The sequence below is a fragment of the Panthera onca genome, chromosome C2, assembly GCF_046562875.1.
Source record: "Panthera onca isolate mPanOnc1 chromosome C2, mPanOnc1 haplotype 2, whole genome shotgun sequence".
Taxonomy (NCBI): domain Eukaryota; kingdom Metazoa; phylum Chordata; class Mammalia; order Carnivora; family Felidae; genus Panthera; species Panthera onca.
In genome coordinates, this window is record NC_138347.1 from 69,115,489 (window position 1) to 69,138,730 (window position 23,242).

A 23,242-nucleotide genomic window follows, 5' to 3' on the forward strand; every position below is an offset into this window, starting at 1 on the left:
CACCTCTTCTGCTCTCCTTGGTGCTACATGGGGGGAACAAAACCCTGTTTTTAGGGGGCCTGGAGGCTATGAGCCTTATCCAAGCCACAGGGGTTCAGAGAAGCCCCCTGAAACCTGTAAACACAGCAGTAGGGTGTAGATGTATGTGCGGACCGTACTCCACGAGGAGTTTCTCGTGGCCAAAGGCTGGTGACAATGGTCTGGCAAGACCTAGAGGAAGCAAATTTTGATCTTAGATGACAACAGCACAGGATTCAGAGCAGTGAAGGAAGAAGGATTCCAAGCCAGTGAGGTGGGGGCAGAGAGGATGCAGAATGGGGTGGAAAGGACAGGGAGACCCCCTTAGCCACTCCCTCCACCTTCACCTCCAGACCACCTCAAACCACCAGCTTCCTTATTTCCATCAATGTCAGTAGAAATGTGACCCCAGTCACCCAGACACTGGCACACAGTGGTCTTCCACTCCTTCCTCTTCTTTATCTGCCCCCTGCTCCCAAGCCAGGCAACAGGATCTATTAACTCTGTCCTTGCTTCTTGAACTGGTTGTTTCCTGTCTGTGCCATGGCTCCCTTATTATATTAGTCCAAGCCTTGCCACCTTTCTCCCTGACCTCTTCAGTAGGCTCCTTACTTGTCTTTGGGCAGGGAGTCAATCAAAACCCCTAAACCCTTACCCTAGCTTTGTGTGTGCTGCTCCTCATTCCACATTCTTACATGGCTCCCTATTGCCTTGAGGATTGAGCTCTTTAGCATGATATAGGATGGCATGGGACATGCCTTCCTCTCCAGCCGAGCCCATGCTGTGAGCAGACCTGCCTTTGCTGCTGCCAGAGCCCCTGCCTGAGAAGCCCATACCTCCCCTCCTTTGCCTGCCATGGGTCCTGGCCCAGCTCATTCAGCACCAGCCTTTCCTGTGGCCCCAGCACTCAGCTCCTTCTTCTACACCTACTAGCTCAACTTCAGCACTTGGCTGGAATAGTTTTATCACTGTGAGTGTGTGCCCCCTCTTTCCAGATCTATGGGGAACAGATCCACTCACACCTCCCAGAGTTCCCTGCTCCCTGCAGTGGGGCCTGCTGAAGTGGTCACTGATAAGGCTTGAAGACAGGCTTTCTTCCTGGGGTCTGTGTCCAACCCAGGCTCTTGAAGACGTAGAGGGAGAAGCTCTAGAGAAGGGACGGACCGAAAAACGGGGATGGTATTTTTAAGACCAGGCACTCTTGGGGCGCCTGGGTGGCTCAGTCGGTTAAGCGTCCGACTTCGGCTCAGGTCACGATCTCGCGGTCCGTGAGTTCGAGCCCCACGTCGGGCTCTGGGCTGATGGCTCGGAGCCTGGAGCCTGCTTCCGATTCTGTGTCTCCCTCTCTCTCTGCCCCTCCCCTGTTCATGCTCTGTCTCTCTCTGTCTCAAAAATAAATAAACGTTAAAAAAAAAAATTAAAAAAAAAAAAAAAAAAAAAAGACCAGGCACTCTCCCTACCGTGGCAAGGCAGACAGGCCCATGTCAAGGTCTGCTTCCTCCACTGCAGAGAAAATGCCAGAAACCTGGCAAGCCTAGAGGGCACCGCCAGTCTTGCAGCCTCTTGACAACTACTGACAGTGTCAAGGAGTAAACAGCCATTAGTATTTTCTCCTGACAGACAACGCTCTGGGTGAGTGCATCATGAAAGGTTTCTCAGCTGTACCAGTGTGCTGACTCCTAACAAGAGTTAACTATGAGGTAAGACGGCACGGTGGTCTAGGCGCCTGAACTCAGCTGCCTACCTTCAAATCCCAGCTCTGTCACTAACCCGTTGCACAATCTCGGGCAGGACACCTCACTTCTGGAAACGGGCAGGATTAAAAGAGTGAAAAGCGTAAGATGCCTAGAGCAGTGTCTGGCACATGGTGTTTGTTCAGTGTGTGCAAGCTATTCTTAAGTTTTCAAAGGAGAATTACAAATATTTAGAATATTTTTAAAAGTTGGACTTGGGGCTGTCTCTACAACCCCTTCCTATCCACCTCCCTTAGACCTTCTCTATCCACTCCTTGTGCTGGCCTTCTTTTAATCATTTCTTCTTCCTCTGATTTGGACCTAAACTGTCCCTTTGAGGTGGTTTCTATGGGAGGTGATACCGGAGTAGCTGGGTCTCTATGCCCTTTAATGCTCAGTGACAGGCGATACCACATACTCAAGACCCTCTGGACACGAGTAGCCAGGGTCTAATGGCTCAGGCGTGTTTCTGAGACCAGAGCTGAGGTCTGCTTACACTGCTCAGTCGAGAGGGCTGTATATAAGCTGCTATTAGGGACCCTGCAGGTTCCACACAGGTCTCCTTTGGGCACTGCCCTCAGCTATCTGAACACTGGCTTCCCTGAGGCTGGTGTGGCCATGGGCCTCACATTGTGCGGGCCTGTGTGACCGCACATGTCCCAAGGGCGGGCGGCTACCCACCTTCCATCCTTCCTGGAGAGATCACCACAGGGTAGCCTGGGAAATGTTCCCAGTCAAGGTTTCAGATCAGTTCTACCAAAGGCTTTCCAACTGGGAGGGGTCCACAGGGGTGACAGGGACAGCTGTGACATCCACTCCCCTGGACATCTCACCTCACTGTGGTGATTCCCCCATGCCCACCTGTGTGTGGACCACAGGCAGGCTGGACTAGCAGAGGCAAGGTGGGGGGGGGTGGTGTGTGTGGATGAGATGCCTTCCCGAGGACCCTGCCAATCTGGAGATAACCACATAAAAACATTCTCCTATCAACACAGCGGCAGAAAATAAAACACTTTCTCTCTCCTGGTCAACTTCCCCTTTACTCTTTTAGCACTTAGATTCAAAATGCTCAGCTGCTCCAGATTTGCTGACTGAGTTACAGGATAAAGAGAGAAATTTTATTGTGGGCTGAGAGGGATACTGCTTTCTTCAAATGCTCCTCCATTCGCCTTTCATGAGGAAGGAAGAAGCCTGATGAAGGGGGCAGTGGGGGAGGGGAGAGGGGTGTGCAGTCAGAGGACAGAAAGGGGAGCAGCGCAGTTGGGGGTGTTTGTGACATCTCAGTGGATCAGGACTCATAGGACCTGTCCACCTGGGCCTCTGCTTGGCTGCCGCCCTCTACCTCTTAAGGGTAAAATGCTATTTCCTGGGGAGCATTGTGCCCTGTTCTGTCCCGAGCCACCAGCATCAGCCTCAAGCTCGGGCCGGGCTCTGTTCCAGCGCTGGCCACCAGAGTGGGGTGTGGGAAGTCTGCTGGACTCAGAGCTCCCCTACAGCCTTGAGATGCTTGGCTGAAACATTTCAAACCAAATTGAGGGTCCAGGGAAAATGTCCCTCTCACCCCCATCTCTTCTCTAGGTATAAACTGACCCATCTCAGAATTCCAGACCCTGAAAGGCCCCAGATGTCAGGATTTAGTGCCCCCCCTCTCCCCATAACCCAAGAATGTGAAATACCAGCAAACAAAAGTCTCATCCAAATTAGGAAGCGAGTGGCTCTGTCCGCCCAGGAGTGTGTGCCGTAGGGGCTGTTTGGGGTTTTTGGCTTCTCCGACAGAGCCCTTCAAACCCACAATGTTATCAAGTCTTAAGTTGTTGTTGACCCCAAACCATAGTCCTGTGCCACCCCATCAATGCACACCCTTCTCCTAATCCAAACTGCTGCTGCAAAAGCAGCTCTCAGCTCAGAGCCGCTGGTGGGCTCCAGCCCCAGGGTCCCGTCACGTCCACGCACACAGCCCTCTCCACACCAGAGCTGTGGGGCACGAGCTCAGGCCCAGGGCAGCTCTGAAGAGCCACGGCTGGGGCTGCCCTGAGGCAGCTCTGCCAGACAGACGCCAGGACTTGGGCACGTGCCACAGGACCAGCCACCCACCTCTCACCGCCCAGAGACGGAGTGTGTGCCCGAGGGCCCTGAGCAGGGCGCCTGTCTTGTCAGCGAGGGGGCACAGAGGCTGGGCATTCCAGCCCAGGCTCTGGGCTGCAAATGGCAGTCAACAGGCCCAAGGCTCCATGAGCCTGCAGTGGCCCTGGTACAGAGCCCCCTTCTTCCCAGCCCTCGCCCTTGTTACCTTCTTGGGAGAGGATGATAAACTTGGTGGTCTTGAGTGTCTTTCCATTCAGCGTCCAGGTGATGGTGGCGGGGGGGTCAGAGGACACCTGACACTGGAGTAGCAGCTTCTGGCCCTCCATCACGTGGACATCTTGTAGCTTCTCCTTGAAGGTTGGGGCTGTCCCATGGCTCTCTGATCTGTTTTCATTATCTGTGGCTCCTGCATGCCCCCTCTTGCAGTTCACATCATTCTTAACCTCCTTCTTGAGTTCTTCCTTCCCAGCTGTTTTTCCCGTCTCAGCAGGCTTGGCGTTGCCCACGGATTTCGGGGTCTCAGCAGGCTTGGCGTTGCCCACGGATTTCGGGGTCTCAGCCGGCTTGGCGTTGCTCATGGATTTCAGGGTCTCAGCCGGCTTGGCATTGCCCATGGATTTCGGGGTCTCAGCAGGCTTGGTGGCACTAATGGATTTCGGAGTCTCAGCAGGCTTGGCATTAACCACGGATTTCGGGGTCTCAGCAGGCTTGGCGTTGCCCATGGATTTTGGGGTCTCAGCAGGCTTGGTGGTGCTCACGGATTTCGGGGTCTCGACAGGCTTGGTGTTGCTCACAGGTTTTGGGGTCTCAGCAGGCTTGGCATTACTCAAGGGTTTCAGCGTCTCAGCAAGCTTGGCGTTATCCACGGGTTTGGGGGACTCGGCAGGCTTGACGTTGCCCAGAGGTTTTAGGGTCTCGGCAGGCTTGGCATTGCCTGAGGGTTTCAGGGACCCTAAAGCCTGGGCATTGCCCACAGCCTTTGGACTTTCTGCTGCCTTGGCATTCAAGGCCTCGGCATTGTTGCTACCATTCTCTGCTGGTAATTTTTTCTTACTGCCTAACACCGAGCGGAAATCTGGGGTGGCGGGTTTCGGAAGCGGTGCCTTCTCAGGGACCGGGGTCTTAGGAGTCCCCTTCTTGGCCAGAACCGAGCGGAAGTCTACCTGCTGAGGGCTATGCACCTTCCTCTCTTCCTCTGACACAGTCTTTGGCTTCACTTGCCGTTGCAGGTTGGCGCGGAAATCCATCTGCTCCGCTGGGATCTCCTTTAGGTGCTCTTCTGACACGCTCTTGGTGCTCACCTTCTTCCCTAGGAGGTCACGGAAGTCCAGCTGTTCCACCTCCTGCTGGCGGATGGCCTCCTCGGTGTGCTGCCGGGTCTCCACGCGTCTCTTCAGCACTCCCCGCACGTCCTCACTGTCTTCCTCCTCCGGCCAACCCTGCCCTCTTGCTGGCCAGCTGGGCCTCAGGGTCCCATAGCGGTCACCGCCACCACCATCAGCACTGGCTCCCCGGCCACAGAGGCCCTCACAGCTGGCAGGCTCCCTCCCCCTGCAACCAGTGAAGGGAAAAAAGGAAAGTAGCAAGAGGAAAAGGGGCCGGGTAAGAACAAAACGTCAGGGGAGAGCAAATCCCTGAGGGAGGGAGGGTAAAGGGGAGGGAGAAGGGGAGGTTGGGGCTGGCCAGGCTGTGTTTATAGAAGGGAACATTGGTGAGAGGCTCTTGCTTGCTTACTTGGTTTGTTACATCGGTAATGACTTCAGTAGCCTTATAAGGGTGTGTGCAAAAAAAAAAAATAATTCCCCCCCCCCTCCTCCCCTGCGTTCCCTCCCTCATTCCCCTTCCAATCTCTCCCTCTTGGCTCAGCAGCCTCAGCTGGAGGATGCGAATAATCTGGGGCTGCTGGGCTGGGCCTGCAGGGGCCAGGAGAATGGTGGGTGGGTGGTGGCATGGGGCCTGGCCAGGCACCTCCTGGGGGCACTCACCGCAGGGGGGCTCTGGTAGGGCTGCTCTGTAGCATCAGTGACACCTGGCAACTGCATTCGCCAACCCGGTTCCTGAAGAATTCGAGAGATCAATACAGATCAAGAGGCTCTCTGAGCCAAGGGCCTGCTCAGCCGAGGGCTGTGAGGAGGACAGGGTAAGCAGGAACTTGGCCAAAGGCTGGCTGGCTTGCTCCAGGGAACAGGGAGTCAAGGGCTTAGCTGTGACCCCACATGCCCACACAAGCCTAGATTTAGGGCAGGGACCTTCTCTTTGGTCACCCTTTTTCCCCCCCAGCTCTTGTATAAAAAGGAAAAAAAAATCTGAACAGCAGCTTAGACAGATATCCAGAAGTAGGAATACTTTTCTGTAAGTATATTACAAAAATAATACAATCACTCAATAAATAAAAGAAAACTAAAGTCTAAACCTGCTAGGGTGTGATGGAGCTGCTTGATCTAGACTGTGCAGCCCTGGGCAGTGACCCTGAGTCTGACTTCACGCTCCCTCAATACAGAGATGGTTATGTCCTCTCTGCAGTGTCCTTCCTCCCTGCCCTCCAGCTACTACTTCCCCTCTCCTGCTCGCAAAATGAAAACACCTTCCAATCCCCACGCATCAGCCAATGCCCTCAGATCAGAACTTTCTGAATTAAAAACCGAACAGGTGTCTTCCTCTGTGGATGGCCCTTTCTCTCCTTCCTTCCGGTAGGGAGAGCTCTGGATTCCTCAACCCACAATGAAAACTTTACTGGGGTGCCTGGGTGGCTCAGTTGGTTAAGTTTCTGCCATTGGTTCAGGTCACGATCTCACAGTTTGTGTGAGTTCGAGCCCTGCCTCAGGCTCTATGCTGACAGCTCAGAGCCTGGACCCTGCTTTAGATTCTGTGTCTCCCTCTCTCTCTGTCCCTCCCCTGCTCACGTCTGTCTCTCTCAAAACTAAATAAACATAAAAAAAATGTTTTTGAGGGGTGCCTGGGTAGCTCAGTCAGTTGAGTGACCAACTTCGGCTCAGGTCATGATCTCACGGTTTGTGAGTTCAAGCCCCGCATCAGGCTCTGTGCTGACAGCTGGGAGCCTGGAGCCTGCTTCTGATTCTGTGTCTCCCTCTCTCTCTGCCCCTCCCCCACTCATGCTCTGTCTCTCTCAGTCTCAGAAATAAATAAACATAAAAAAGTTTTTTTAAAAATGTTTTTTGAACTTTAGCATCCCTTTAGGTTGAGGCTCCTCTGCTCAGGGAGGGGCTGTACCATGCTTGGGTGCTGCAGGGACTTGGGAGCCCATCAGCTCTCCAACCCCACAAGGCTGCCATCTGCTGGCGGTTCTGAGCTCTGACCAGCCAATGTTGCTCAGGCGGGGTGGGGGCAAGGGGCGAGGGTGGGGGTGGGCAGGACTGAGAGCCAAGGGTGACTCTTCAAGGTGATAACCTCCCATTTTATATAGTGACCTCCAGCTTTCATTCACAACCATTATCTTCTTGTGCCTATAGCATCCCAGTGAGGTATGGAGCACTAGTATGCCTATTTGAAAGGTAAGGAAAGGAGGCTCAGGAGTTTATATGAGGCAGTGCTGGGACTCCCATGGTCTCCCACTCATGCCCCCTGCATGGCCATCTTATTAGCACTTCATGGTCCGACAGGTGCCTCAGATCCCACCACAGATGAGTGCCAAGTTCTGTGACAGGTTCCTTACATAATCTATCTCACCTAATCTTTTGACATCTCTGTAAAGCCACCACTGTTTTTATTTTAAAAAATAACAATAAGGCTTAGAAAGATTAAATAATTTGCCTAAAAATAGCAGAAAAAGGGATGGACACCCGTGTCTACCTGAATCCAGGATCTGTAACCTTCCCACTCTGCCCCAGTGCTTGTCAGTACAAGTCTACTCATGTCTCTGTGTGTATGTACATATCGACCACACGCATGGATACACACATACATGGGATCTTACCTGGTGGACACTGCACCTGCAGGTCTGTGTCTGGGAACAGGTGTACAAACACAGTCATCCCCACGTGCACAGACATCTGAGCATGTGTTCATTCAGCTCTGCTGATGTATGTGGGTATCTACCTCGCTTTGCCTGGCCTCCCTCCCAGTGGAGGGCCAGGTCCTGATCAGACTCGGGAGGCCCATGGCGTGGCAGATGATATGCAGGGGAAACGGGGGGTGCTGCTCACTCCCAGGCACGAAGACCCATTTGAAACAAGGATCGGTTGATCTGTGCTGTCCTCCAACTCTCCTCTCATCTATTGGGGTCCCCTCCTGGTCACCTTCCTCGATGCTCAGGCTCTCAGGGGGCCCAGATTCAAGGTTCTGGGGGCCTCCTGTCCAAACAGTTTGAAGGCTCAAGGTTGTTCCTTTGCTCAACAAATAGCAATCAGGTGCCTCCTTAGTACCTGGCCCTGGGAAGGCTAAGAGGCCCTCAGAACATCCTGAGCACTCAGCATAGAAGGGCTCATGGGGCTTTGGATCAACCTGTAGCATAAACATGAGAGGTCATTTGTGGGTGAGGCCCAGCCCCCGGCACCCCACTTCTGCCAGGCTGCTGGTCAGTATTAGGCCGTTCTTTCCCCCACTTTTCTTTCAAGCGCAGGGTGTGGGGCCCAACGTTGGTGAGGAGTAGCAGGACAGGATGGCCAAGGACCGTGTCTTCCCAGTAGCACTTTCCAACATTGCCTCAGCTGAGTTTCTTCTTGCCACAGGCACAACACAGCCCGGATGCAAAAATCAGGAGTAGACCCTGACCAGACGGCTATGCTTTACCCCAGCCATACCTTTCAGAGGCTTTATATGGTGGGGTTCCCAGTCCCCAGAGCTGGAGTAAGCTCTGTCTCCCATGGGGAAACTGGTAAGGGCTTCTGTTGTTTTCCATTACCCACCCTTAAGAAGGGAGCACAGGTAGCCTATTGCTAGACCTGTCCACAGGCCTCACCCTGAAGCACCTGGAGAAGTCTGAGGGGCAGACTGAGGTAAACGTGGGATACCATGGCTGCCCCACTAAGTGGTTCATCCCTTGGGATGACCTGGGGGTCACCATTTCTGCAGCCATAAACTTAAATCTCTGCGAGGCCTTTAAGAAAGTCATGTGTTCGTTCAGAGTCTACAAAGGTCAGAAAGGCCTGTGGCCTGGGACCCACACACCAGATAATATAACCAGCCAAACAGCCCCTTGAGGACGTCTTTGGTGTCTGCATCTACATACTCAGTTATAAAGTCAGGCCTGGGGCTGAGGATGAGGCCTTATGCCCAGCCCAGCTGCTGCCACAGCAGGTATGGGGCTATGACCTCACAGGCTGCACCTTTCACAAACTAGCAAAACTCTTTTTGCCAACCTCCCAAACCCTGAATAAGAAGCCCACTCTGGACCCTGTCCCACTCTGAATCACCCTTGCCTGGAATGGATTTTATAGGCAAAATTAGTTTAAAGAACTAATTTCCTGGCAAGTCTCAATCTTTCAAAAATTTCAGCTGAAACTTGGAACTTTTTGACACTTCCTCTTTTAGTTCAGGAGATAAGAGCTAAGGAAGGGGAGGCAGAACCCATCTAGCCACACCTATCCCGCAGCATGAGCAGGGATAGATAGGAGCTGTCACGTCACCCACCCCCCCTGCATCCCAGCCATCGGGTCTCCCTCTTTGAAAGGCATTCTGTCCTGGGTCTAGGTCTGATTTCTGCCAGCATGAGAAAAGCTGGAGGGGATGGGGCCCCTGGTGGACCTGGCACATACTCCCCAGCCAGGGACAAAGCCAAGGCAGGGCAACAGCTTCCCAAAGGAATGAAGAGGCTGGACTTTGGGGAGGGGCATGGGACAAGGGCTATGTGGATGTGGACCCCAGCGCAACCTCCCAGATTCCCTAAGTTCTCGTGCACTTGAGAGAAACAAGGAATGGAAGAGAATCTGATTAAAAGACAGCGATGAGGGTTCCAATCTGGGCTCTGCTACTTGTCTTTGGGTGGCCATGAGCAAGTCTGTGACCCTGAGACCTCAGTTTCCCCCATTATTAAACGATGAGTCGGCTAGATAACTTCTGAAGTCCCTTCCAGCTGGGACAGTCTAAGTTTTATGACTGTCCCCAGCTGGGCCCAGACAGTCTGCTTGCCGACCTCCCAGTGCAACCCTCCACTCTGGCCTGGCAGACTTCCCACAGCCCTTGCTTTGCTCTTCCCTACCCTTTCTTGTTCAGCCTCTTCAACATGCCCTTAACAGCCAAGCCTTTACTCATTTGCTAAATCTCAGCCTACTGTCCTCAGAATCCCACAAAAAGCTCATCTCTTCTAGGATGTTTGGCTTGATTAATGTGAGTATTGTCCCGCAGCACTACTCCTTCCATGCAGACAAGCTCTGGTCTCACACGTCATCAGTTTCCACTATTTGTACTGGCCTGCGGGAGGAAGACAGTATCTTCTTCCTATTCTGGAAGCAGATTTGCCTTCCTGATAACTGGTTTGGGTGCAAGGCAAAGGCTGTTGGTGTCTTCTGTGCATACTGCTGATGGCAACAGGATGAGCAGGCAGCCCACAACCATGTCAGCAACTGACCACAGACACTCCATTAACTCAGCTGAGATTCGCTAAGCCTTGCCCAGCTAAGCTGAACTTCCTAGAAAATCCAAAGAAATAACAGATGACTATTTTTATAAAGCCGCTCAATATTGGACTAGTTTATTATGCAGCAAAAGCTAACTGATACAAGCATAAAGCGCATGCCCAGAAAGGACCTAAGAAGTGAGGCACAAACTGGGTTTTGTTATTATTATAGGAATAATGCTCTGTCATGCCAGTAGCTCTGACATGTAGCTACAGAGTCTCTCTGTAGCTCAGAGCCTTGGACATGGTACACTCAGTACTTAGGAGAGCAAGCTCCTTACAAAGTGGCCAGGCACCCGAGCTAAGGCAGGACCAAACATCTTTGGCATGTGGCATAACCTTCTGTTTTTAGGGTTGAGGTGCAGACGAGTACTCTTCTTCTGCTCACATCAACCCTAGGGGCTGGCATTCGGTCTCCATTAGCCCATGGCTGGCATGGAATTTTAAGAGTTAGAGCACTTTAAAGGTAAAAGAGCATTTCTGGATCACTTTCATTTAACAGACACTAACTGCTGGCTCTGGGCAGCACTGTTCTAGGCACTGGGAGCAAAGCAGTGTGTCTTCATGGAGCTTTACCTTCCCCTGTAACCTAGAAAGACCTTAAACAGGAGAAAAAAAGGAATAGGCATGGTTAACCTGCCTGTAGTGGTTTTAAATGTCTACAGGTTCTTTGACATTCCTCTCTCCAAGAGATGGAACCCTCTTGGGCTGCACTTAGTGACTTCTAACAAACAGAATGTGGCGGAGGTAACGGTGTGTGACCTCCAAGGGTAGATCACAAAAGACACTGCAGGTTCCAACTTGTTCCCTTCCATGGATCCCTAGGTCTGTGGAAGCCAGCTTCCGTGTCACGAAGACACTCAAGCAGTCCCAGGGAGAGGTCCACATGGCAAGGAGCAGAAGCCTCAGGCCCCCAGTCCTGTGAGTGAGCCATTTTAGAAGTGGATCCTCCAGCCTCAGTCAAGCCTTCAGACACTACAGTCCCTGCCAACATGTTCACTGCAAAACGATGTGGGATGTGCAGGGCACATGATGTAGAAATCATCCCACAAAGCAGCTTCCAGTTCCCAACCCATAGAAAGTGTGAGACAATAACTTGTTTTAAGCTGCTCAATTTTGGGGTAATTTGTTACACAGCAATAGACAACTAATACATTCCCTCTATCCTGCTGCCTTTACGATTTTAATCAGTTCTTTCCTCCTTCATATTCTCCGCACACCACATAATGAGAGAACAAAAGCTGGGATGTAATAAGACAGAGGACGCTGGGCAACTGAGCTCAGTGGGGAAGGTTCTCAATGAGCACCTTTGCATTTAGTGGAAAAAGGAAAGCTTGTTGGCAGCACCAAGGCTTCTCTTTACCTGGAAGCCCAGCTCCACATTATTTCAGGTTTCTGCTGGATTCCCAGTCCTGGGTGGAGACTTTGACAGGAGGTAGGGATCTGGGGGTTAGTGGGCTAAAGGAGGTCGGCAGGACACGCAGACTCACTTGAGCAGGATCTCGTACTGGCCGGCATGCCAGGCCTGCACATTCTTTAGAACCAGCGTGAACACGTCCTCATTCTGCAGCACCTCGAAGTGGCCAGTGTCTTTGGAGAGGGCCTTGCCATCTCGGAGCCAGTGCACGGTAGGGAAGGGGTCTCCAGCTATGGCACAGGAGATGAGGACACTTTGGCCCAGGGAGGCTGTCACTGAGCGGGGCTTGCTGATGAACCAGGGCTGGGTGCCATCCTGAGGCTCTGGAAGTTGGCAAAGGTTTGGATTAGAGAGGAAGGCCTTTCAGCAGACAGCATCTACTCAGCTTTCCGTGGTGGTGAAGGTCGAAAATTGCACGTTACCCCAATAACAGCATGTCCAGAAATCACTTTCACTGGATGTACATTTACAGCACATCCTTCTCGTGGTAAATCTGTCATGGTTATGTTCTCTAAGGATCATATTGACATGAATTTGTATATCCAAAGCAAGGGGAGGTAGCCCAGAAGGTACAGGTGCACTGGGCTAGGTGCTAATGATCTACAATGAGATGTGTGTAATTAACAGTTGTTCTTGCTTTATGTGTCCTTACCTTGTCTCTCTTCTTAAATAAAGGTTCTCTAAAGGCAAGGACTCTAACAGGCCATAAGTCACCTCAAAAGCTATCACTACACTAATGTAGCATTGGGTGTTAACTATACTTCAGTAAAGGGGGAAAAAGCTATCACTATCCAGCTGTTAAATGTATCACAAGATTTTTCTCCTGGCACTCGATGCAGCTTGTCACCAGTAACTCAGAGAGGGAAGGGACTTCAGAAGGCAGGGAACAGTGGCTCCCCTCAGCCAGACCCCAAGACAAAGGTGGGAAGCTGGCCTCTGGGGCTGGAATGGGACCAAAGGGGCACAGGGACTGCAGGGGAGACAAAGTAAGCTCACATGGTTTCCTCACCTCCAAATTGCCTATGGAGAGACCACAATGGTCTATTCCCTATTTCCCACTTATTTCCCACCCCTGCCTGCCTCCACCCTGGTCAGCCCAGCAGCCACACCTTGCACCATGAGCACTGCCTGGGTGCGGACCTCTCCAGCGCTGTTCCAGGCTTCACAGGTGTAAGTGCCCGTGTCCTCCGGGAACACTTCCTGTATACAAAGGCTGTGCCGAGTCCCTCTTTGTTCAAAGTGGAAGTCTTCGGACTCCTGGATCTCATTCCCATTGTGAAACCAGATGACCTCGGGGGGTGGATTCCCTGCATAGGCAGATAGGGCAGGTGGACTTGTCAGGAAGGTGCTTCCCTGGGCCATGTGGCAGCTTTGCACTTAATCCTGTGACACTGTACTAAATGCTAACCTCTCTATGCCTCAGTCTCCCATCTACAAAACATCCTAACCATGTCTTCCTTAAAGGTTTGTTGGGAGGACTGAATAAATTAATACGGTCTCACAGAGCAGCCCACTAGAATAGCAGATGAGAATAGCATCTGGCACAAGGAAAGTGCTCAATGCATGTTCATTATAATTATTTAACAACAGATTTGCAGAAACTAGAAAAGATCAGAAGTGAAAAAAATCAGAATTCAAATTGCTTGGTAATACTGAGTAGTAACTGGCTCACTGGGTGTGCAGCAAATGCATATCCTGTCCCCCCCTCTCCACCCCCAGTGCACACACGATACGATGGTGACTTCGCAGTAGCTCCTCTGTCCATTTTCACCACAAGGAAAAGTCAGTTAGCATTCCATTTTGCTACCATGCAAATGTCGTCTGAGGGTGGAAACGGGCACCAGCTCGTACAAGTTTCCAAGCACAGCTCAGGGCGCACAGCATTTTCAGTTTTACCAGCCTACTTTCCTGGGTAGGTTCTAGCAATTTGGTGGGTCATAAAACAAGGGCCACCTGTGGGGGTTTCCCCTGCGGTAGCATTATGCTCTGCTTCCCGAGGAGCACGGCCCCTGGGAATGGCTGCCGAGGGAGGCTGTGTGGTGTCAGTCTGTCTCAAGGACAGAGGAGGCCGCCATCTGTCTCTGATGGGTTAGCCAGCACGGGTATGGAGGCCAGGTGCAGAACACCTCTGATTTCTGTCAGCTCGAGGAGTATGCACAGGGGAGGCAGCCCGCCCTTGGCCTGGGACTGTCATGGGACTGCCTCAGGCCTGCAGGAGCAGGAGGGGATTCATTGGGGATCCCTGAAAGGGGGAGCCCATTGGTTCTTACACAGCTCATCTTTATTACTTCTGCAGCTCAGGAGCAACTACACCCCAGGAGGATGACCTCTAGGCTGTCAGAGGGACTGACCAGTGGTCAGCAATGAACAGGAAACTCTGGATGCACTTGGGCACAAGTCTGTTTAGAAAGCCTGTGCCAGCAGAGTCCCCAGGCTTCTCTTGCTGGCCTCTAGCAAGGACTGTGACAGCTCACAATGGGCTGCTGGTCACATGCTCTTGTCGCCCTACCCTGGTTTTAGAAGGACCTCTGCTCTATCTTCTCACTTTAAACTTAAATACAGCAACAAAGACCATCTCCCAGAACTGGGAAGTTCTCACATCAGCTGTGTTCAAAATCAGTGTTCAAAATCTTCCAGCTACATTGGCTCCATTATGTCTTCCCTCGAATCCCCACCCTCCTGGCTGTGGTCATTTTCTTCCCCTGGGCCACCCTGAATTAACCTTGAATCCAGAAAATCCTGCCCAGAGGAAGCAGAACAGGCTCCACTTCTCTGGGTCCACTGACTGACTGTGCCATGCTGACTTTCTGGTGGGTCAAAGATCTCGGTGGGATGTTGGGGAGCAATGTCCATGCTGCAACGACACCTGTTCTCACATACACCCCAAGGAGAGAGATGCAGACACAGACCTGATACCTGGACTGTCATAGTGACCTGGCTTCCATCCATGACTTTGAGGTCAGAGAGGCCCTGCAGGAAGAGGGGTGCGACGGGCTTGCTGGGAGCCGCGGGCAGAAGATATCCACTCTTCCTGTCGCTCTTCTTTTCTGTGTGGCAGACAATAGAATGTGGGGTGAACAGTCATTTATTCACTCAACAAACGCAGACTAAATGGCTGCTGGGCAAATGACTGTGTTGAGGCTCAGGCTCCAGCTAAAGGCAGACTGCTAACAGATAAGGAGTATGGGGAGTTGCTGGAGATCAGTAGGAACAATGAGAGCCTGTTGCTCTACCCGGCATGCCAGAGCTCTTGCCTGAGAGCAAGGGGAAGGCGGGGCCTCCACAGGGCCACGCCCCATGTGGGTTCTGGTTCCTGAGAACTTCAATAACTGGCATTTGAGGGTTTTTTTCTTAAATTTCACTCACTTTTTTTGAATAAGTAATACACTTACATGCACAAAATTTAAAAAGTCCAGAGTATGTGAGGTCTCCCTTCTATCCCTGACCTCTGGCTGTCAGGCACCTCTCCCCAGAGGCAGCCAATTTTCAGTTTCTTGTTCATCTTGCCAGAGACAGTCTATGTATATAACACAAAGGAGCAAATAAGTATACTCTTCCAGTTTCTTCTCTTAAGGAAACGATAGGACACTATACACACTATGGACAGCTTTTCATTTAACAATACACCTTGATGCCTCTCATAAAGCAGAAGTAAAGAGCTTCCCTGTCGTTTTCTATGGCTGTGTGATGCTCTACTGCCATCCCAGGAGATTTTAAACACCTCAAGAAAGCCAAAGATGCTCTGCTCATGAGAATGACCCAAATAAAAAAGACCGACCATCTCAAGCACTGGTGTTGGCAAGGGTGTGGAGCTCCGGGACATCCCACACACTGCTGTACCACGCGTGGTACAGACCCTTCTGAAAGCAGCTTGGCAGTTTCTTAAAAAGCGAAACATGCATTTACCACACCATCCGGTCATTCTACCCCCAGGTATTTACACAGGAGAAATGAAAGCACATATCCAGACAAAGATTTGTATACAAATATTCATTGCAGGGTTATTCCTAATGACCCTAACTAGAAACAACCCAAATGTCCATCAACAAGTGAGTGAATGAATAAAAAAGTGTGCTATATTTATGCAGTGGAATACTACTCAGCAATAAAAAGAAACAGACTAGGGGCACCTAGGTGGCTCGGTCAGTTAAGCATCCAACTTCAGCTCAGGTCATGACCTCGTGGTTTGTGGGTTCAAGCCCTGCCTCAGGCTTTGTGCTGATAGCTCAGAGCCTGGAACCTGCTTCAGATTCTGTGTCTCCCTCTCTCTCTGCCCCTCCCCCACTCACGCTCTGTAACTCTCTCTCTCTCTCAAAATAAACATTAAAAAAATAAAAAAGAAACAGACTAACAATAGACACTACAACAGAGACAAATCTCACAAAAATGACATCGAATAAAGGAAGCCAAAGAAAGAGCACATACTGGATGATTCCATTTATATAAAAGTCTAGCAAATGCAAAATATAGTGACAGCAAGCAGGTCAGCGATTGCCTGGGGCTTATGGGGATAGATGGTAAAGGGGCACAAGGAAGCATTTGGGGTTGATGGAGATGTTCATTTCTTAAGATTGTGGTGAAGGTTTCATGGGTGAAGGTTTCAGATTAAACACCACGAATACATGCAATTCATTGCACATCAATATTAGTAAAAACTGGGGAAGAAAGTCTCTGAGGGAGGGAGGAAGTACACCAGCTAGCCAAAGATAAAAACTAGAACAACTCTCTGGGTTCAGGGCTGGCCCACTCACTCCTGTTCAGTTCTCTGGGGAAAAGGGTTAATAAACAGGCTTTCTGTTATTCTTGGAATACTCCCCAGGCTGGGCTTTGACCTGCCTCATGTGAGCAGGAGGGGAAGGGGCAGCAAAGTGGCTGAGCTGCTGGTGTCAGCTTCCCACACAGAATAGTTCTGGTGCAGGACAAGCTCATGGCTGCTCAGTCTCTGATCTTGCCCTTTGCCTTGCGAACCAGGTGGCTTCAATAATTCTGTAGCTTTTTTGTTTTTGTCTTTTGGTGGGGGCAGGGAGAAGGAGGGAAGGGGCTATGATATCTCTATCTTAAACTCTAAGTTTTGGGGGAAAGGGACTGAGGTATTTTGGGTTCTTATTAGCAAGGGCCACCTACATCAGATTTTCAGGAAGCCCATAGCCACAGGGATACATCTCCAAGGTGCCTTATATGCCTGAGAAAAGCCGAACTCCAAATTTGCCACCGAATTTTTCTCTTTTGGCACTAAAAACAGAATACAGCCCACTGCAGAGCTCTCCTGGCACAGCCTCTGGGAATGAGGAGGGGAGAGGGTGAGAAGGCTCAGGATGCTGGAGGAAAACTTCCCCCAAGGCAGGTGCATTGTGAAGGTTATGAAGCCAGAGCACAGGGGCAGTTGAGGCAGGGCAACCCGATGTTCTGTGACCAGAGGATGTGCTCTCAGGTCCCCACTGCTTCCTTCACTCCAGCCCCCAACATCGCTGCCTTTGACAGAGGGGCAGACAAGGTAGGCTTGCCTTTGACATGAGGCCCCGGGACTGGGCTCAGGGAGGTCCAGTATGGAAAGTGTAGAGATCTCGTCTCACTGGCTGGGCTACAGTGGCCAGGAAAGCAGCCTGCCTCGGGAGAGTTGAGGAATTTCCTGTCCTGCACAGACTGAGGCTTGAGGACAAAATGTTTTTGCCTGTCCAGATTCCCCCCATTCCTGCTTCTCTGCTGCCTCAGCCAGCCCCCAGCTTCAGAGGTCCATGTAGATGGGCATTCCTATGGGCTGCGGGAACATCAAAAACTCCTTCGAGCCAGTGGTGGCTCTTCCTTGGCCCCCACCCTCTCTCTGGTCTTCCCCCTGCCAAGTTTCCTGGCCCACACCTTATGGGTCTCAGCCAGTGGGGACTAAAAGTAGATCTGTGCCTCCCTCTCCTGTGAGGGTAGCCTGGCCACTGCCTTCCACGCAGCAGCTTACTGGTGCTCTGAAAGCCATGGGAAATGTAGGGTCTGAGGCCGGGGCCTCTCTCTGAAGCTCAATGTCCTCCCCTGTATTTAAGGTAATGACAGTATAATCCTGGGACTTAGGGAGTTTTAAAGAGATAACATGTGAACATACTTTGTATGACTATTCAACACCAATGAGACCTTCTGTGTGAGGCTGACACAGGTGTTGACTCACACTTCCTCACCTGGGCTCCACTACTTGTGGATTATCAGCTGCAAAGGAACACAGATGGGGCCCTCACCCAAGGATCACAGACTCATTTTTACATGACCCGAGGCAAATACTGTTAGGAATACAAATGTATTGCTTAAAACTCTCCTGGGATAGAGGTAAAATAATTAGAGAACAACCTGGCTGCACCCACTCTAGGAGAGACATGAGTGGATGACTATCTTGTGGGTGCCTGGCCTACGAGACACTGAGTCCCATGCCGCCATGGTCCCAGGAAGACCTGCTCTGTCTTCCCCAGGCCCTGAGCCTGGACGGAGGGCAGACAGAAGTGATTGGAAGTAAGTGTGCAGAATGAACCTGGCCTCAGACCTGCAGTCTGGGCTCACATGGGACCAGTGTGACTGAATCTAGGCTAGTGAATGGCTGAGTCATCCCTAGCATTCAATCGCCCCAAGTTCTTCTCAGGGTGAGAAACCAACCAAGCCTCCCTACACACACACTCCCCACTGGGACTAAGGAGCCAGTGAGGATCTCAGTTCTGGGGCAAGTAGTTTTCTGTATGCAGCCCAAGAAAAGCAGCCCTCACTAGAACCCTGAAGTCCCAGTCCCAATACCACCACCCCACTTCACTGATAGAGAGGCCAGGGCGTGCTCAAGATCACGGGGCCAGTTACAGGCCGACCTAGAGCTCATACCCAGGCCTTCTGGTGGTAAGACCAGATGCTCTGGAGGCCATCTCTTCCAAGGGAGCCAGGCTTCTCCAGTGGTGAACCCTCCACAAGGACAGACGTCTTACCTGCTGACCTACGACCTAGACCCTGGCCAGGGGAGGAAAGCTAAAGCAAAGCAAGGGCCAGCCAGGTAAAAAGAGCCAGGCATGTGTATTTCATTTAATTCCAAAGCCAAATTGTTCTGTCTCACTGTGGCCTGTGCACTGTGCATCAGTTTATGCTCACTCTTGCACAGATTTAGATAAAATAAGAAGACAGAGGGAAACTGGTGCTCTGAACTCCTAGCTCCAGCTGTGTGATCTGAAGCGAGCCCCCTGACCCACAGTTATCATCAGTTTTTTCTTTTATTTTTTTTTAACGCTTATTTATTTTTGAGGGTCAGAGAGAGAGTGTGAGCAGGGGAGGGGCAGAGAGAGAGGGACACACAGAATCCGAAGCAAGCTCCAGGCTCCGAGCTGTTAGCACAGAGCCCAATACAGGGCTCAGACCCACAAACTGTGAGATCATGACCTGAGCTGAAGTTGGATGCTTAATCGACTGAGCCACCCAGGCACCCCAGTTATCATCAGTTCTTGATGATGATACAGTGTTGATAAGTGTATAATGCATGATAAGCACTGCTGGGTTTTTAGATGATTAAAAGAAGCAACATGCAAAATGTATAATAAGTATATTTATAATAAGTATAAAAATAAATTAAAAAAAATTTTTGCCTTTCCTAACCCATCTTTTTGGTTGGGTACACTCAATCTGACCATAACTAAAATGAGAACCATCCTCCAAACTAGGGCACTCCCATTTAACCAGACAGATGTCTGGAAGGGCATTAACAGCCGCCTCTCTGTTGTGACATCGTCACAACAATGCTTTGCAGAGTCCAGCACTTGGGGGTTTAGAAAGATGATCGCAGCTGGTTCAGTGTCACCCTCAACATCCTCAGAGGGAGGGCAGGTGGTGTCCTCATTTTATGTCAGCTCAGAGAAGGGAGGTGGCCTGTCATAAGATACCGGGGCTGACATGGCCACCAGGGATCTGGTCTGGATGCTGCCCTGCTGCCCTGAGAACAAAGGCCAGCCACCTAGATTCCACTGGGAGCTCTCTGCTGTTGTTTGTGTCCATGCCCAGACTCACCAGTTACCTGAGAGAGGTGGGCCTCTGGGGTCGTCCTTTAGCTATCATCTGGCACAGTCCTGCTTTGAAGCAGGGGGACAGGGGCCAGGGTCTGAGACGAAAGGCCCCCAGTGGCCCAGGGAACCTGAGCCTTCTTCATCTGGGGAGGGCAGACACTGGCTGTGGCACACAGATGGCAAGGGAGAGGTCCGGGGGACCCAGTGACAGATGCGCTACCCAGCTCAAATGGGGCTGGACTAAATACACTCAGGTTTCCCCCATATCTGTGCTTCCTGCTGCTCTGCTGAGACCAAGCCCAGAGAAGGCCTTCTCTCTGGGCTCCAGGAAGGGCCGAGCCCCCTTGATTTACTGGCACAGGATTAAAGATTGAACATGAACTCATCCATGGCTCTGGTACCTGGTCACTTGGCTGATGACTCTCTAGTCACTCATGGACTCACTCTGTCATTTAACTGAGTAGCTAGCTACTGGGTGCCCCGTTCCATTTGGAAAGAAAGGGAATGAATCAAACCTGTCTTCCATGGAAAGACAAGGACTGAGACCAGGAATACTTAGAAGCAGTTTGTTGATAAGCCAAAATGATGCCGTATCGATTAAAGCTGGTAGTGGGGAAGGGGGAGGAGCAGGAGAGAGGACAGAGCAAAAATGGATGGAGGGAAAAGGAAGGGCCGTACTGACCCTCCGGGTTTTTCCTCCTTGGCCATGCTCTGTTTTGACTCATCAGAAACTGTTTTTGCAGAATCGTGTCATGAACTTGAACATGAACTTCTTTCTCCAGTGAAGAAGCATCCAGCAGAGAACTTGTCGAGGTCCCCAAGAACCAGAGGGGGTGGCATGGGGGCTGAGCAGCCGCAGGCCTGGTTCTGCAGCTAACTAGCCAGGTTTGGTGGGCAAATGCCTCTCCTCCCAGCAAGGGCTTCCTCCACCTGTCACACAGAGTTAACTCAAAGGTGGAAAGTGGACTTGTTACTGGAATTAAGTAAGATGAGCCAGCTTTTCTAACCGATTAGACTTTGTCTATTAAAAAAATGTTCCTCGGGGCTCTTGTGTGGCTTAGTTGGTTAAGCGTTAGACTCTTGTTTTCGACTCAGGTTATGATCTTACAGTTCATGAGGTCAAGCCCGGTGTTGGGCTCTGTGCTGACAGTATGGAGTCTGCTTGGGATTCTCTCTCTCCTGCTCTCTGCCCCTCCTCCGCTTGCATGCATACACTCTCTGCTCAAAATAAATAAATAAACTTAAAAAAAAGGTCCTCCTTAAAAACATTAATTGATAGTTTAAAACACTCGCATGAACTGGTATTAATACAATATTATATTTTGAGAAGCTCCTATTCAGAGGAAGAGTTAAATACCCACATAGCAGGTGTACTTTGTTACTGTTCTCACTAATTCTTATACAATAGCCTGTATAACTCATTCCTCAAACCTGGAGACATGAGCAAGGCTGTTAGCTTTTCTTGGGCTTGAAATTAAGAAACCTCTGCGGCCTCAGTCCCAGTGGCTGGCTGTGATCTCAGCCCTCCCTCTGTACTACAATGATCCCCCTATTCTTCCCTTTGGCTCCTTCCTTTCCTTTCCATGGGTTTAACAGGAAAAACAATTCAGAATTCTCTAGAGAAGCATTTTCTGGGGTGGCTCAAAGCATTTTTTGGCGTGGCTCAGTTGGTTAAGTGTCTGACTCTGGATTTCGGCTCGGGTCGTAGTCTCATGGTTCATGAGATCAAGCCCCAAATCAGGCTCTGTGCTGAGTGTGGAGCCTGCTTGAGATTCTCAGTCTCTCTCTCTCTTTCTCTCTGCCCCACCCCCCAATACTCACCTGTCCTCTCTCTCAAAATAAGTAAATAAACTTTAAGAGGAAAAAAAAGCATTTTCTACACCTGTCTTTTATTAGCCCACCTGATGCTCTTCAAAGGCCCATGTTTATGGATCCAAACTTGCATTAAATACACATGTTTACACTTTGAGTCGTTTGTCTTGAAAATGGTCCCCAGCAGGCTCCCAGCTCATTCAAAACTTATTTCCGATTACAACAAAAAACTGTGGTAAAGTGTTTAAACAGATGACACAGACATATAAAACACAGACAGTGTTGGTGGGAAACACCCTACCATCTAAGGAGCCCCCAGGACTCTCCCCTATGGAGGGAGCATCGCCTATTGCTGTCGTGGCCATTTACTGAGTCCCACTCTCAGAGCCTCAGGGCTTGTCCATCAGCAGCTTGCCCGCATCCCTGGATTCACAGGTGGTCACCCAATGAAAATGGACGTGGAATAGCCCTCCCCTACTTCCTAACACCCCATCTCCTAATGCCTCCATGCACAGACACACAGACCTCTTGCAACTGCACAGCTAGAGGGAAAAGGACTGGCAAGCTGTTCTGCTTAGTCACTACAAGGCACAATACCATTCCAGCAGCAACTCGGATTCACTCCAAACCCTGTTATACTATGGAAATTCAGTAAATCACCAACTGACGGTGAGTTCTGGAAGCAGTCTTCCCTTCTTTCTTTATTTGGTGCTCAAAGTCCAGCATGGTCCAGGGATCACAGACTAGCCTCCTCCTTTCCCTAAATGCTATCACTGTTGACTCTACTCATCAAAGTAAGTACTCATCAAAGTACTCATCAAAGTACGCTTACTTTGATCAAAGTACTCATCAAAGTAAGCTTACCTTCACCTAGCCCCTTCCTATATGCAAGGTGTGAATCCTCGGGAAGGTATGTGAATTCTCTTCCAACAAAAGTCTGTCTCCTCAGCACATAAACCTACTTGGTGATTCAACAAAACTTCTGTGTCGTAAAAAGAGATTCTTCCCTGCAGAGCCTTGCTCAGTTGGCTTTTCTTCCCCCAACTGACTTCTCTAGAACCTAAGAAACAAGTGGGAATAGAAGTGTGCAAGGAAAAGAATGAAAGGAAACAATGACATATGACACTCCCCAAAAGATTTCTGACCAGTAATGACGGGGCTGCTGGATGGGAAGCAGGAATCATTGCAACCACAGCCTTCTTACTGACTCAGAGGTTATAATCAAACTCTAAACGTAAAGGTACAGCATCCAAACCACCCAATCTTTCCTCCAAACGAGGGCCTGGGAACCACATTCTCCACCACACTGTCATAGCACAGATCACATTTTGCTGTTAGGGACACAAAGCTGTAATTCTGGATGGCATTTTGACCAAGGACTCCAAGCAAATAAATGACAGATATGACCAACAGTGGGTTGGAGAAGTAGACAGTTCTACATCTTTAATTGTCCAATTAGTAAAATAAGGCCACAGTTCAATAATATGGACACATATGTACACATGTGTACTCAGAGGTCTTTCTGTGACATGAAGAACCCACATGTTGCACAACCCTCTTTCTGTTACAGTCAGCCTATATAAAACTAGAATAC

The 23,242-nt window shown here is 50.5% G+C and overlaps 1 protein-coding gene across 4 annotated transcripts in view; it reads right to left on the bottom strand.

Annotated features, from left to right (window-relative positions):
• Nucleotides 1–23,242, bottom strand: part of MYLK (myosin light chain kinase) — a 279,456-nt gene that overhangs the window by 80,765 nt on the left and 175,449 nt on the right. For all 4 annotated transcript variants that reach the window (XM_060639759.3, XM_060639758.3, XM_060639756.3 and 1 more), the window contains 5 exons: nucleotides 14,737–14,874; nucleotides 12,937–13,134; nucleotides 11,901–12,150; nucleotides 5,822–5,893; nucleotides 4,042–5,387 (listed from right to left, as the gene is read on the bottom strand). In XM_060639759.3, the coding sequence (XP_060495742.2) occupies nucleotides 4,042–5,387; nucleotides 5,822–5,893; nucleotides 11,901–12,150; nucleotides 12,937–13,134; nucleotides 14,737–14,874 (2,004 nt within the window). The remainder of the gene's footprint in view (nucleotides 1–4,041; nucleotides 5,388–5,821; nucleotides 5,894–11,900; nucleotides 12,151–12,936; nucleotides 13,135–14,736; nucleotides 14,875–23,242) is intronic.